The sequence below is a fragment of the Zingiber officinale genome, chromosome 11B (assembly GCF_018446385.1).
Source record: "Zingiber officinale cultivar Zhangliang chromosome 11B, Zo_v1.1, whole genome shotgun sequence".
In the NCBI taxonomy this organism is placed as follows: Eukaryota; Viridiplantae; Streptophyta; class Magnoliopsida; order Zingiberales; family Zingiberaceae; genus Zingiber; species Zingiber officinale.
This window is the reverse complement of record NC_056007.1, coordinates 77,490,189-77,506,049: the sequence shown is the minus strand read 5'-3', so window position 1 is coordinate 77,506,049 and position 15,861 is coordinate 77,490,189. Positions and strand designations below refer to the sequence as shown.

The window sequence follows — 15,861 nt, the reverse complement described above, 5'->3', positions numbered from 1 at the left end:
TAAAATCCCAAAACATGCGATTATGCTGTGTATAGTGACAAACAGTAGCACGAGAAGCCCCAAAAAAAACAGCTACAGCAAAAAAAAAAAAAGGAATATCAGAAAAAATCAATTATATATTTTTCAGAAAAGTGCAATTGATCTTTATTTTACAAAAAGCATGTCTGATATAAGAGTAACCAATTGGTCAATAAAAATCAGAAAGACTCATTATTATGTACAATAATTTTCCTTCAAATACACAGTCAACTGGTTCCCATCAGACAAGTCGTAGTGCCGGAATTTGGATTTTAGATGCCACTAAACTCGTGTGAGATTACCAGCATCTAGAATGGCTTCGGGTGTAGCTCTGCTCACACCGATAAACCATTAATAAAACTAAAACAGGATAGAGGGGCGAAAAATAGGTCTAGCAGAAGAAATAGTACCTTTGATAGCTCAAAGCTGACATTCTGTATAAACATGCGAAAACAAGGAGATGCAAGCCAATGGAGTAAAAGAAAACGAATGTCCGGGCATATCTATGAAGGCATACCCATGTTAATCTAAGATTATTATTATGGAAGATTGAATCTTCAAGTATGCATAATCAATGATATCATATTTCTCAATGAAGTCAAAGGTTAACAATGAAAAAGGAGTAAATAGCAAACAAAATAAGGCGGATATGAAGCTAATTTGCAGATTGAGAAAGTGCTCGAAAAAAAAAAAGGGTTAGAGCATACTTGTTGCCAAGTAGAAAACGGCCACTGCTAAGAGTAATTTTATCCCGTAAGCCAAGCTCCTTGTACCTTTGATCCCTTTCCTGATACATGAGATCTAGAAGGTTAAACCTGATTGTTAGTGAGACATGAAACTAGCATAATAATATTACAATAGTGTCCAAGTTCCACTGTCACATAAGAGGGTGCACCTCTCATCAAAATAAGTAGATGAGATAGTGATGAACCTAAATTTTATATCACTGAAATCAAATTCTACTTGAGGAAAGGTCATATTGGTAGATAAAGAAATCTAAAATGAATAAAGAATCCTTCCAAATATGATTCTGCCTGGGCTTTTATACTATATACATGCTTGTGATAAATATTTCGAAGTCATAACTAATGGTGCATAAGGATTGTCCATTCTTGAAGGAATACATAACTTCAGCGAGCAGCTGGATGATTCAGGTAACCAAGCAGATTAAGTGAATTGACCGAACCAGGCAAATTGTGCAGCTGAGCAGGTTAGGCAGACTGAGGGAATTGGACAGGATGGGTGAGGCAAGAAAAGTGGATTGGTATGGAGTAATCCAACAAGCTAAGAAAAACATGGAAAAACAGACCAGTCAAGTTAGACTGAATGAGGCAAACAAGTCGGGTAAGTCATGTAGGCTAAACCGTCTAAGCAGCTGGATGACAAGTCAAGCAGGTCAGTAGACCAGATAACCCAATCAAATTGGCTTGATAGATGAGACAAACCGAGCAATCTGAACAAGTCGTATGCATTGGGCAATTTAGGCAAAATGAGCAACTGAATGAGCTGACATGACAAGCAGACAATCAGGCCACCTGATACATAGCACAAGCGACCGATTGAACTGGGTTGGCTAGACAGGAATATGTTTTTGTAGAGATATTTAGTATTGGGATGGCCATTCCTTGTCTATTAGTTAGGATTCTTACTCTATTCCAATCTCTAGGATAACTATTTCATTACTCATCGATCCTCTCCCATGAACCAAGACAAACCACAAGTTATTCACGGAATGAAAAGTAAAAACATTGAAAATCATTGAAATTTGCTACTATTTTTAACATTTAACGAGAGAACAGACAAACAACTCAACTATTGTCCTGAAAACAGGGCTGACAAAAATCTTCAGCAAATTGAGCAGACTATAACACATTGGGACAGATAATGTTCACTGATTCATGCAAAATGGTAAGCCAAAATAGGAGCAAATTTAATCAATTGATACAACTTTGCACTTTATGAGGGATATATACCTTCTTTGAGAAAGCAGCAAAAGGATTTATATCATCCTCATACATTTTCTTATACTTGGACTCAACATCAGAATTACCTGTTTCAATGTCTTCTGCAAACTGAAAAAGAACATAACAAAATTAAAGGTCGCCGCTAGGTACTGATACACATACAACTTGGAAGCTCAAGGAAAAATGTGTCAGAACCTTCTTAGGGCGCTTTTCAAGATTGTAGTCTTGAACATAACGGATCTTGCCATAAAGTTTTACATTATCAGCCTTAGTATTTTCCAGTTCTACCACCAGTGTCCCCATCTTCTCCTTCAATTGCCTTACTTCCTGATACATTATAAAAAATAATGAAGCAAGCACCCAACGATAGAAAACATAATTTCTATTTGGTACTGTAAGATCACATGCCTCTTCTGATGCTCGTAAGCGTGTTCTGAAACGGTCACGCTGGTTGCATATGACCTTGAGCATCGAACTTTGGTCTTGATCTGAAGCTGTGAATCTGTGATCTGAACCCTGAGATGGTATATGATACGAGCAATGATTGATTACAAAATCAATAATTCTGATTCCTACATATTCACTAGGACAGAATAACATTACAATCAATAGTTATCTCTTTAAAAAAACATCAACACGATATTCTTTTTCACTCATAACAAGATATGCATATGAGTTAAAATCCCCAGGCCAGAGATAAAATAATTGAGTAGAGCCTAGTAAGATATACTCAAATAAAAGTCAAAACTTCCAGACCATGAAGGACAGAATAGGTAAGCCATAAAGATAATTTCCAGTTTATATATAAAAAGCATCCAAAGAAAAAAAGGCTATAGTGATTTGATATCAAGTCAACTGCTAAGACATACTGGAAAATCACCTCAGATACATCATTTGAGCCAACTTCCTGAATATCCCAATCATTAAGTGATCCTCTTCGTTCCGTAGAGTTATAACCCTGCAACAATTTTTTTTACAAAAAAATGTCAAATACAATTTTAGTAAAAAATAACATATAATACTCAGAAATTTCACCATGTTACTAAATAAATAAAATCTAGAAATAACTTATAGAAATCTAGGTCTAGAAAATAAGCTAATTTAAAAAGAATAACAAGAACAGTATAAGGGCACTTGCAGATCCAAAAGCCATTTTACCTTTAAAATATCATCTTCCAGTTTTGTAATAAGCTTTTGTTGTTCATCCACCTTGGCAGTAAGTTCTGCAATCTTAGCTTCAGCAGCTTCTAGAATACTAGTTTTCTCTGATATTTTGACCTTAGAACATTTTTTTTTTAACAGAAGGTACTAAATTTAGCATAAACAACGAGTAGAAAAACTCAAAACTAGAAAGCACCAAACAAAGAGCAAAAAAATAATATGATGTTTTTAACTGTTAGATTCATCAAGATAAACATTCACCAGAACAAATACTATGAATTAAATATACGAATGCCACTTCAGACCTTCAATTGTGTTAGCTCATGCTCCATCTTGCGGTTTTTGTCAAGTAAAAGAGACTCAAGCTTGCTCATCTCTTCACCAGTACTAGCTAGTTCCCAATCTTCAGCTTCAATGGAATTATATCCAACTGCCTGAAGAAAAAAATTAAGAGATGTGAAATTTTTTATAACAGACATAACATATATCTGAAATTCAAAAGAAGATAATTGCATCCACTAGCGGAGTTATTTCAGAGGTGGTGAAATAGAGAAGAAAATCTTTTGCTCAATCTAAGTAATTCACACTAAAATAAGATCACAAACATTCAGCTTTCCCACTTTTCCAGTCTGATAAAAAGAATGAAATATGGTCATAATTTTAAAGAGAGCTCTACTACACAGAAATCAAATATTAATTGTGTATATAAAATCCAGTTACATGATGCAATCCAGCTTAAGCGATAAATGTCAAGGCTTTTATCAATACTTATCACGAGGCAAAATTTTCTTATGGCCAATTTGTCAGGTAAAAGAAACTCAAGCTTGCTCTTCTATTCACTAGCTTAAAATTTTGTTGAAAAGAGTTCAGCTGACTTAATTCATTACTGACCATATCCTATATCAACGAACAAGCTAATGCATTTGTTTCAACTTTTTCTGGAGAAACCAAATTCTATTGCTGAATGCATTGTGCCTGTTAGTTCACTCAAGTAGGACTGTGACTTAATAAATTGTAATTATGTTAAATTATATCTCTGAAATAGTCATGATAAGGGCAAATTGTAAATAATATTGTGACACAGGCTATCTGGAACAGTCTTGTAAGAATAAAAGGTTATCTTTAGGATCATTACTAACCGAAACAACTTGAGAGCAAAGCATTGAAAATGGACCTTTGAAATGACTGTTGCATTGGTATAGAATAGCACCATATGTACACTTAATATAATAAGTGAAATTTTTAGCATTGAACCATACCATCAAAAATCCTCCAATGGACAAACTACAAGTATGTTAAATTATCTCACTGAATAATTAAACTGGGAGCAAAGCATGGCTAAATACATCATCAAGTAGGAACCAACTACTAAGAATAAAGAAAGGAAGAATGTAGATGAACTGAAACAACTACTGGCTAAATACCTAAGTGGATCTTCAAAAGTATAGTTATATTGCAAAATTGTTTAAGCATGGCTCTTGAGTATGCAATATCAAACAGTATAAAGGAATCCAAAAGAAGAATGCATGTGTACAAATGTTAGGAAGGTGAATCCAATGGTCAATTGCATTTTATGGACCTGAAGAATTTTAACTTTTTTACGCAGATCATCAACTAATCTTGTGGTTGGTCTTTCTTGAAGTTCTCTTCTTATCTCCAAAAGAGCACTATCCAGCAAGAAAATAGAGATATAGAGATTAGGAACTGTAAGCATTGCTATTTTATCAAATCTAATTGTGTTAATAAAGGATGTGATAGCTTTAAACATGTCCAAGATCATATTGTTGTGCCGAGAAATTGTGATAAAATTTTAATTGAACTATAATTGTTGGTCATCTCAAATGCCAAAATGTTGCAACTTATACTTCATATAAGTTATCGTATAAAAAATTAGGTATAAACAAAGAACTGAAACCTTTTCATTGATTAGTGCATTCAACTTCTTTATCTCATTCAAATGCTGCTCCCTCTCGTTTAATAATGTGGATTCCATGTTATGAAGCTCCATATTCAACTCAGAGATTATTTTCTCCTTTGCATTCAAGGAGCTCTCCAACATAATGTTCATCTCCACATCACTACAACAGATGCATTAAAAAAAGAATTGAATAGCAACCAGGGGAAATGACAACATCTGATAAGAATTTGCTTTAAACAAAACAATTAATTTCATCAATTATGAAATGGGTGCAACAATTGCAAACGTCAAGGAATTTAAAAATGAATTGAACAAAATGTTTTTAATATACCACTAAAAAGTTCTATAGATCTTCATCTACACATAAAAGGTATTACAAAATAGAGGAATGAAATATAAAAAAACTAAAGATCAAAGATCAGTCTAGCCCTAGGTAGGCTTAACATCTAAGCATGCAATTTACTATGTAGCTTGAACATTAATGAAACATTGTAAATGCTGCAATGAACACTTGACCTCAACCAAATAGTCTAGGACTTATTAATCAGCTTTCAATTGTTATCTTTGTACTGATTGGTACAGAAATCTTTGTCTATTTTGTAATAAATAGAGTATAAAACCTTTTCTTGTCTTCATTGATTTCGTCTGTTGATTGCACCTGGGAACGCAGAAGTCCCTGCACAAAAAGTAACGGTAAAATACTATAAAGTAACTTGGCAGAAAAAATCAAAAATAAATAAGTGATACAGAGATTATAGGAATAGTAATACAGAGAATATAAGAAATACAAATAAACTGAAAATCTCTGTACACAAGCTTCATCTTGAAAAGAGGGAGAAAAATTCAAAAGTGAACTCCAAGTTTGGTAACTAAGCAAGGCAATATACAAGGAGTTCAATAGGATCTCATGGTGCTATCACTCATGAATATATAGAAAAAGATATTTCAATGAGTTCTTGCCTTAGACAAGGCTGACTCCAAAATGTTGGAACAATACAGCTAGGCTGTTGTTGTCATTGATTCTTCAATATGTCATCCTGAAAATTAAGCTACAAAGAGCAACTAAGGAAATTTGTGTGGTCAACCTAAAAAAAAACTTGCTTTTCTGTAGTTGGAGAATGGATATAAAAAATACTATTTCCAGGCAGAAATTTAGTTTAGCTCCAATAAATGATAAAATAAGTGGAGATAGTGCAAACATGATAGAAGGAGACCAATAGATTCTAAACTAAAAAAAAGGACAGCCCAGTGCACGAAGCTTCCGCCATGCGGGGTCCCGGAGAAGGATCCATTGTACGCAGTCTTACCCTGCTTTTTGCAAGAGGCTGTTTCCAGGATTCGAACCCGTGACCTTTTGGTCACATGGCAACAACTTTACCAATAGATTCTAAACTGAACCAATTATATTGGAAGGTGTAAGGTGTAGAGAAAGGCCAATGGAAAACCTAGTTAATGGATGAAAAAAAGGATTTTAATTGATTTAAACACTAGAGACTAGTGATTTAGCCGTGCAAAGAGTTCGATGGAGGGATAAAATTAATGTAGCCTTTTTTACTCTAAAGAGTTAAGACAAATAGACACGATGATGACGATGGTATCTAATTGGAATATCAAGCTACAACCGAGACACAGCAAGCACTAGCATACAGGAGAAGAAATAAGTCTTCATAAGCATAAAAAGCCACATAAAAGCTAGATTTTTTTTAAATAAATCATCAAAGACACAGAAGCATTACATACTCAAGCAAACTCAATATGACGCAATTGGAATAGAATGAAAATAAGCAATGAAGAAATTGTAACCTTCTCCCTCTCCAGACTAAGTAGCCGAGTTTGAGCACGTTCAACTTCATCCATTAAGAGATTTACCTCAGCTTCCTTCGCAGCACTTTCTTCCTCTACAGAAGAACTGAAGTTAATATGACTTCTGGGATCTTACATGTAACTGACAGCTACATCTACATTTGTTGCAGAAATCATCTAGGTCCCTAGAAAAAATAGAGGTAATTGTAAACATGCTACCTGATTGAGTGCGAAGTTCAAACAACTGGCTTTGAGCAATCTCATGCAATTTCTGCATATTGATCACGCTTTCCTTGGCCTGCCTTAGTTGATCCTGCATCAAGAGTTCCCTGAAAAAAACAAAGATAGGATAATGAAGTGGTCAAGACTAAATCTAGTAAAACCATGAGACATTTTTGGTATTTGGACATTTCATTTATCTTCTTTTGTCTGGATTAGGACATCCCATACTCCAGCATCAACTCAAACTGACACTCCAATCAGAACACTAGCATGCCATTCAGAATATGCAAAAATATTTGGAAACAACTATGTTGGACATTTAGATCCATGTCTGTGTTGGATATTCATACCCAAGTTTGAGAAATATAACAGGATAGCATGTTGAGTTTTCAAAGTAATTATCAGCATAAGTACCTTTCTTTGAGGACTTCTAGAGTTTTCTGATTTTCTTCAGCCAGACTGCGTTGCTTAATTTCAACAATCTCTCTTACTTTTTCTTCCATCTAAAAATTCAAAGGAACAAAAATATGTACAAGATACAAAAATCATCAGGTTGTATAAAGTGGAAGCTGTAAGGTGTATGAGATAAACATCACAAAAAATTGGTTTGATTTATTTATTTATTTATTGTGATATAGCTTTACAAAGAGCAATGTGGGAGAATGTGTCCACGTACACAGCCTAAATAGTTGAGATAAATGCATCTAGATGATGATGATACTAAATCATATGCCATAAAAGAAGTTAATGTTTTAAAAAGTAGCTTTCTTTGACCTCCTAGGAGTTTTAGACTAGGGATTCAAGTGCATATACAATATGCAATCCATTTAGGCATTTGGATAGCAAGGTGAAGCAAGTTGGTGTTTCTTGTGAGATAGGGGGTTGTCTATGCAGTGAAAAGTAGTATGACCTGATGATCAAGAACTTAATAAGAAGTATGAACATTTGTGATGATCTTTCTCCACTAAAGAAGAGAAATTGAATTTGAAATACTAAAGTAAGTTTTTGAAAGGGTAGCACATAATTTTTAAGTGTTGAATATTTGTTTTGCAAGTGATAATCAATTCACATAATAATTACAAACATAAAATTTAAAACATAACCTATTCTACATTGTTATTGAGTTATATATTATATGACTGACATCTTTTATGTCGATTATTGGACCAGATGACAATTTGTATATTTGTTGGATGTATGCTAACCATTTTTATCAATACAAATATTTTTAGTACCAACCACAAACACCCTAAAATAAATTCTCTATGTTGCACCATGCAATGGGCCAATCACTTGCTACTTCGAAATGCCTTTTAAAGCCTTGATAGAATCCATCTCTATAATCAAGTCAATTGAAGTGCAGATCAGTTCCATATTCAACTATGCACTGGATTTGGTTAAGACTAGTAAATTGATAGGTCGACCTCTAAACCTTGTGTAGTTCATCAAGTGCATAATGCAACAATGGCAATCCAAATTTCTATCAAACTTATCCTCATCCTCAATATTAACTTAAAGTATATCTACAGAAATAAAAATTCATAACTATAAACTAGTTGAGCTAGTTGCCTATGGGTGTCCTGGCTTGTAGTGACTAAGGATTAAATAATTCCTCTTCTACATTGTTGATTATATTTGAACTTAAGCTACACAATAAAGTGATAAACTAACTCAATCGTGCTATTAAAACACAAACAGATGAATAAAACAAAAAGAAAATCTTAGCAAGAAACAAACAACTGCTAAACAAGAAAGGAAATGCAGAAACTATGCAAGGTAATGCAATTGTGCTAACCTGTTGCTCTAATTGGCGATTTCTCTCCTCAAGTCTTCTAATTGTAGCTTGTTGGTTCCTCAAATGAGTAGCTTCAGATCGATATTCTTCAAGTTCAAGCTTCATTTTTCGATTCTCAGACTCTATTTCTAACAACTTTTGGTCTTGATCCTAATAAAAAGTAATATAACCAAGACTGTCATGAACAATAGAATAGGTTGCAAGTGAACTACAATGTTTCAGCCAGTATATGATCCAGAGATGTAGAAGTTACATGACATGATTTCCTAAGGAAGTAAGCTTATGCTATCAGAAAAAAACAAGGACATGAAGTGAATGCAAAGGCTATCAAAGAAGAAAGATGACAGAACATCAGAGTCATTGATGAAAAAGGAGCTTACAGCAATAGATGCAAGAGCTGGATAAGGATCTGGAGCTTCATAAAGTTTCTGATAAATGTTAAGGAATGAATTTTCACCAAATTTTGCCCTCTTTGTTAGATTGTCAACTTCTTCTTGATAACTCTTAAGCAAGGAGTTAAACAAATTCAGCTTATCATCTGCAGATGCTTTCTTAAAATCTGTAAATCAAACCAAAAAAAATATGCATATATGGCATAGATAAGTATCAGAAACTAGAAAATTTTCCCAAGTCAAAGTTTTGTTACTACAAAACTGTTCTTTGACAAAGAACTTAAAGTCAAGGGTAGCCACCCTCAACGTTTCATCATAAAGAAGAAAAGACCGTGATAAGATGCAATGGTACATAATTCAGAAATTAAAAGCACATATATTTTTTTTATTTTTCATAGCGAAAGCTTATCTTACTAACCACTATGCTAGACCAACCAGATGCTAAGAACATGCATAACATTCTCTGCCACAATGCTTGCAGTTGCAGCATTACACATATGGCAGGAACATATTACAATGCTCAAGTAAATACAAATAATTGGTTTGATATATAGTATACCACGAGTACTCTCAGCAAGCTTCCGTCTATTCTTCTGACTAACTTCCTGGTTTTCAGCAATCTTTAGCCCTTGTTCATCAAGCCCACTTCTTTCCTTTTCTAGATCAAAATCTGTCACGAAATATTATGCCACATAGGCAGATAAAAACTCAACTTTCAGTCTCAAAATTACCTAGAAAAATAGAACACAGAGCTAGCTATCAAAAGAAAAGTAGCCACAATAAAACTACAAACAGCTTAGAAGAAAACTTCAAAAGTATATATGCAAATGCATTATTCTTACATTATTGCATTATATAATTTGTAAGCAATGGCCATAATTGAAAGAAAGTTTGAGATGAGCACAAAATATTTCAACATTTCAAAAATATATTGGTTTAACAACAGTGACCAAACAGTTAATCAAGACTTAAGAGAGACCAGTTGTCATTTCACATAGAATAACCATCTATTTTTTGAAGCAAAAATTGACAATTATAAAAGTGATGGTTGTTAAATAAAAAATAGGATACAAGGTCAATCCTAAATTCTGGAAAACCATGTTTTATAGAAAGCAAGGGAAATCGGGCACTTTTAATTAATAATTATTTCATTGTATTGAACGCTCAACGCCATGAGGTATGAGAAATTTAATTAATTACTAGGACTTTTAGTAATTCATGTAATTTAGGGTCTTTCCATTGCTATCTATTAATAGTGGGAAGTTTCTATGTTACATGGCTGTATGTCGGCATCATGTGTAATGTTTAAAGCAGTCGACTTGTTAGAATTTAAAGAATTATTATATATCCATTCTTTTCCATCTCCTTCCTGATATATAGAAAAGTACTATTACCATATCTACTTCCTCTGCTTTCTCCCTCTTCCTCTTCTCTTCTTGGTTCTAGTTTGCTCCTTCCTCTACTTCTTCCTAATCCTAGTTCTATGTTTTTTCACTCCAAACTCCTTACATCAAGCTCCTTTTCTTTTCTTTTTCTTCATAGTGCTTTATTACTTTTCAAGAAAGTATCCTTGAACAAACACCTTCATGAGATCCCTTTGCACTTTCCATTACTTCAATGCAATCTGTCAACAATCAATCCTTGAGACAAGAAAAGGATGATATCCTTCCATCTGCTATTAAAGCATGGTTTGTCTTGTACAGACAAGTCACGTTTCCAACTGACCAACATCACTTATAAAAATTACATTTAAATGGTCAGATTCTCTTTGTGCCTACCATCAATTTAAGATATGTAAACAATCACTGCTCAAAGAACTTGGCATGATTCCATCAAAGCTTTGGAAAGTTAAATTAGAAGATTTCATAGAACATTTGTAATTCTAACTGTGATTTATACTTAGAATTTCAGATCAAATTAAACATCACAACTATATATCAACTTGAGCTGGTCAGAATCAAGTTTTTTTAGTATGGGAAAATGATGTGTTAAAGATATACTTACTAGGATTAATGAAATGTAAGGCAGCTCCTTTACTAGTGTGTATTTCATCAGTTCAGCAGTAGATTCTATGCCAAGTGCCCATATACCAAATATCATATTCATGTTCAATTCTTAAGAAGTCTAACCGTAACAATTTAAAGAAATATCTTCATTCTCTCCCATTTCCTCCTTTATCATTTCTGCATTTGATATTATATTAATTCCTAATAAAAACACTAATTAGAAATAAAACATTGTTTGAATTTCATGCAAGGCAAATAGGGAAAAAATGGGATAGAACATAAAAAAATGGATTTCAAGCAAGGCAATCGGGGCAAAAATGTGGTGGAGCATAAAAATCTCCTCTTCTACAGCCACCCGGGTTTCAGATTTCAATTTACTTCTCATCCCTGAGGATGATGCAAATGGATTGAAGCAGCCCAATCAAGGTGGGTTGGTGTGACCCCTCACTAAGGTGGGGGGAAATCAATCATTAAATGTTCCTCTTCCTTCAACAGAACGCACAAAGTAGCAGGATCTACTTGGTCGAGAAACACCTTAGTTATGCTGAGACATCCTTAAACTGATACAATGAAAGAAGTGAAATTATATTGGAACCGCCAAACAAATCTAAGAATGACAGCGTTAGTGATTGTACTAAGCATTGTTCTTGTTAAGCAATTATCTTCAAAGAAATCAAACAAAATTCCTGATTACAAAAGCACAACATGAACACAAACGATCGTATTAAGTTTCAAAATAAAACCCTGCTACTGTCCTCATTGATAGCATAAGGCGTTTCGCATTGCGAGTCACCGATCGGATAGATTTTCAACAGGAATAAATCATCAAAACGAAAATAACTCTATCGCCAATTTAAAAGCAAATTGCCACGAGGGGGAGCAAATGGAGAGAGCGAGAGGTACCTCTCCAGAAGCTGCAGACAACGTTGATAGACGACGGCAAACCGCTGCCTCTGTCTCTCTCGGGACCGGATTGACTCGCCTCCATGAACGATGCCGGTGGCGGTGTCGAAGGTGGTGACGCAGAGATCAGATCTGAGACTCGAGCTCTCGCACCTCGCTTAAGCTTCGATTCTAATTAACGGGGCGAGGGGGCAGGAGGACTAAAGAATTAGGGGGAGCCGGAGTAAACCGGCCACCGACTCGAGGAGTTCGCGTGACTGCGAACTGCATCAATGGACGGCTGCGATTCAACTTCGTTAAATCGGTTCATTAGATGAAGCAGTTTGATTCAAGCGGTTCGAATCAAACGTGGATTTGAATCCACTCGATCAAGTCGCTACAAAATGCAACTGTGTCACGTGATCATGATCACGTGACAGCGACATAGAGCTGAACCATAGGGGGTGTGTTATCAAGTTCATTTTCCATATAGCCCTTTCATATTTTATGTCTTACAATGGAGCCCCTCTCTCTCTATATCCCGATCTCTTTTCATCCACTCACTTCTTCTTTCTTGGACCGCCTCCTCGTTCATTCCACTACCCCGGTCATCAATGGCTGCCCTCCTATCCCTCTCCGCGGCGACGCCCACGACTCCTCTCCTCCGCTTTCCATCTCTCCCTTTCAAGGTTCTCTCTCTCTAGATTTTGCCTCACATAGTTGCTTCTCTCAATTCGTCTCCATTTTTGCCTCTTTTATTGCAGGGAAGCATAAAGACTCTACTTCCCTCGGTATCCTGTCCGATTTCATCGTCAAAGTCTCGCCTTGTTCTTCGTACTGGGGGGCATCCAATTGCAGTGATCTGTGCCGCCGATTCCGCTCCTTCGTCTTCCGGGACCGCAAACCGATTCCGGCTTGATAACCTGGGTCCTCAACCAGGATCAAGGAAGAGAAACAAGAGGAAGGGCAGGGGTATCGCCGCAGGGCAGGGGAACAGTTGCGGATTCGGTATGCGGGGCCAGAAGTCGCGGTCGGGGCCAGGCGTCCGTAAGGGTTTCGAAGGAGGGCAAATGCCACTCTACCGGCGCATTCCTAAGCTTCGTGGTATCGCTGGAGGTACAGAATTATTGGAATGGAATTGCTATTTCATACTAACCCTTAATTTTAGTATAAGAGATTGCTTGAGAGTTCTTTGCTATTGACTTGTGGACGACGAGTTGATCTTTTAGTCGGACGACAAGATATCAACTTCCTCTACTACTTGTTGAGAAGGAAAATAGTGTTTGAAATCGGAGCCCTAACTACCACAAATAACAGGCATATTTTGGCGTGCCCTCGAGTATTTGACCTTATTCCACCCACTTAAGCGCTGTAGGTTTGCAAATGTGATTTGCAACTTGTCGTCCTGTGTTTTCTTTTGCATTTGTGCTAAATATAGCTCATTTAAGCATTTTGTTTCGTGCTAAGTTTATTCTTTTCGATTCTCATCGCCCACCATTCTGCACCATGCAAATTCCATGTGCTGATCGATTAGTTAGAGTCTTTGCTCTATGCTATTGGCTAAAGCATTTGGTTCTTTTTCTTAGCCATTTGTCAAGTTTTGTGCACAAAAGTAGGGTACTTTTAAGCAATCTAAACCCAGTGGTTTTTCCCTTCTGCACTAACACTGTTTCATTAGTTTGAATTATATATTGCTTGTGTGAGTGTGTGTTTCGTTTGATTTCATTGTAATCAACCATATGCGGCAAATCAACTTAAGCCATTTCATCTTTGTCTTGTGTTCTAACTGCAATTGGGTGCCAAGTTCAAGCTTATTTCTACTTTGCTGATATAGATGTTAGACCAAGAATCTATAAACTATGTTAATTTGTAGTAAACGCTTTTGGAACACATGGTTACCTTACATGTTGACCTAATAAACCCCTAGATTATTTGGCTAACCTTTTTTCCTTTTGAAGTTCTTGATGGATTAGCTTTATGTATGACATTTGTTTACTAATCTATGTAGGCATGCATGCTGGTTTACCAAAGTTTGTGCCAGTCAACTTAAAAGACATTGAAGATGCTGGATTTAATGAAGGTGATGAAGTTTCGTTGGAATCCTTGAAAGCAAAGGGCTTGATTAACCCATCAGGCAGGGAAAGGCGATTGCCATTAAAGGTATTGAGATTGCTTGCTTCCCATCCTTCTTTATGTTTTATGATATTCCCTTGCAAACTATATCTTCACTAAAAAAAGGTATCTTCTGTAGAATATTAGGTTTTTTCATGCTACCCTCCATGTTCTGAATCTATAAAGAATTTAATAAATAAGATTCCATAAATTCTGGATTTAATCCTCAATTACCTTACATTCTACTTTAGAATAAAGTTGAAGGTCATGTAAATTTTGGCGATTTGGTGCTTTGAATGATCTACACTGGTCTTAATTCGAGATAGATGCATGGGTCTAATCTAGTCGGTATAGTTACAATAATCAAGTTTTATCCCACTATAAGGATCCTTCTACACATTAGGTTCTATTCCCTATTATATTATCATTTATATTTAAATAAATTTTATCTTACTTAATTGTTGCTAATGATTTTTTTTTTGTTTTCATTTTCCTCGTTATAATTTCACATTCAGTAACTGAAGCATTTATTCATCGTCTAAGTGTATGTTTATACCATCTTAAAAGTGTCACATCATGATTTTGAGGAAATAAGCACCAATTGCTATTTGTTACCTTCTACATAATTTGCTAATTGACCAACAATGATCTATATTCAATGGTCTTTAACCTACTTCTTGGATTCTTAAAGTTCTGCTAGCAAGCACATTGTTTTTGTTTGTTTCTAATGTCATTCCACGTACAATCATTGAAGTTCCAATATGTCCATGTTTAAATTTTTGTTCCCTTTGTTCTTTGATCCTTGCCCAACTTCTAAGCTGGGGCAGATCTATTTCGCCTGATCTGGAACCCTTCAAGTAAACTTCTCCCAATTCTTGGTTTCTCAGCATACCGTGTGTCGTAAGCTTGTTATTTACGATTGTCTGCTTCGCTATAGGTTCTGGCAGATGGGGATTTGTCAGTTAAGGTGAACATCAAGGCACGGGCCTTCTCGGCCGCTGCCAAAGAAAAGCTTGAAGCTGCTGGTTGCACTCTTACTGTGTTACCAGGTCGGAAGAAGTGGGTAAAACCATCAGTAGCCAAAAATCTAGCACGCGCAGAGGAGTACTTTGCCAAGAAGAGAGCAGCAGCTCAAGTTGGTAGCAACGATGGTGCTTCTGCTTGAGGCGCATGGCTACTTTTGCTGGTCATACAGCCTTTTTTTCCCCTTGGCACTTTCAATGTTTGTCACAGATGATGTGGATTATTCATCTAAATTTATCACACTGCTCATATTTCATCACCAGACGCTGGAGGACATGTCCTCTTCGTCTGTTTCATCGCACACATTCATGTTTTTGAGCAGACTTGGAGTTGGTGGTAAAGCAACGTTCAAGGCTCCTTCGCGGTGCCACACAACTTCTCCCATGGTCGGCCTGCTGCTCTCCAAATCCTGCATGCACCATAAGGCGACCCTTCAAATTCTCATGATCTCATATTCGTCTGCTTCCCCCTTCAACTTAGACTCTGCCAAGCAACTGCCGCCGGCTCCTTCGTGCAACTTGGTCGCAGCGAAGATAGGGAAGTAGAGATGGTTCCACATCTCGTG

The 15,861-nt window shown here is 35.9% G+C and overlaps 2 protein-coding genes across 2 annotated transcripts; one reads left to right on the top strand and one right to left on the bottom strand.

Moving 5' to 3' along the window:
- Positions 1-96: 96 nt before the first annotated feature.
- Positions 97-12,375, bottom strand: LOC122034268 (protein CASP-like). The gene is made up of 19 exons (XM_042593444.1): positions 12,183-12,375; positions 9,833-9,943; positions 9,262-9,440; positions 8,882-9,031; positions 7,501-7,589; positions 7,084-7,193; positions 6,865-6,959; positions 5,682-5,737; positions 5,060-5,221; positions 4,723-4,816; positions 3,449-3,577; positions 3,141-3,260; positions 2,863-2,940; positions 2,391-2,498; positions 2,178-2,309; positions 1,992-2,090; positions 726-805; positions 429-521; positions 97-349 (listed from the first exon to the last, which is right to left on the bottom strand). The coding sequence occupies exons 1-19, from the start codon at positions 12,265-12,267 to the stop codon at positions 301-303; spliced, it is 2,019 nt and encodes a 672-aa protein (XP_042449378.1). The 5' UTR covers positions 12,268-12,375; the 3' UTR covers positions 97-300.
- A 317-nt stretch (positions 12,376-12,692) lies between these two features.
- LOC122035067 (50S ribosomal protein L15, chloroplastic-like) lies at positions 12,693-15,599 on the top strand. Its single transcript, XM_042594441.1, has 4 exons — positions 12,693-12,850; positions 12,926-13,277; positions 14,170-14,321; positions 15,211-15,599. The coding sequence occupies exons 1-4, from the start codon at positions 12,776-12,778 to the stop codon at positions 15,436-15,438; spliced, it is 807 nt and encodes a 268-aa protein (XP_042450375.1). The 5' UTR covers positions 12,693-12,775; the 3' UTR covers positions 15,439-15,599.
- Positions 15,600-15,861: the final 262 nt, after the last annotated feature.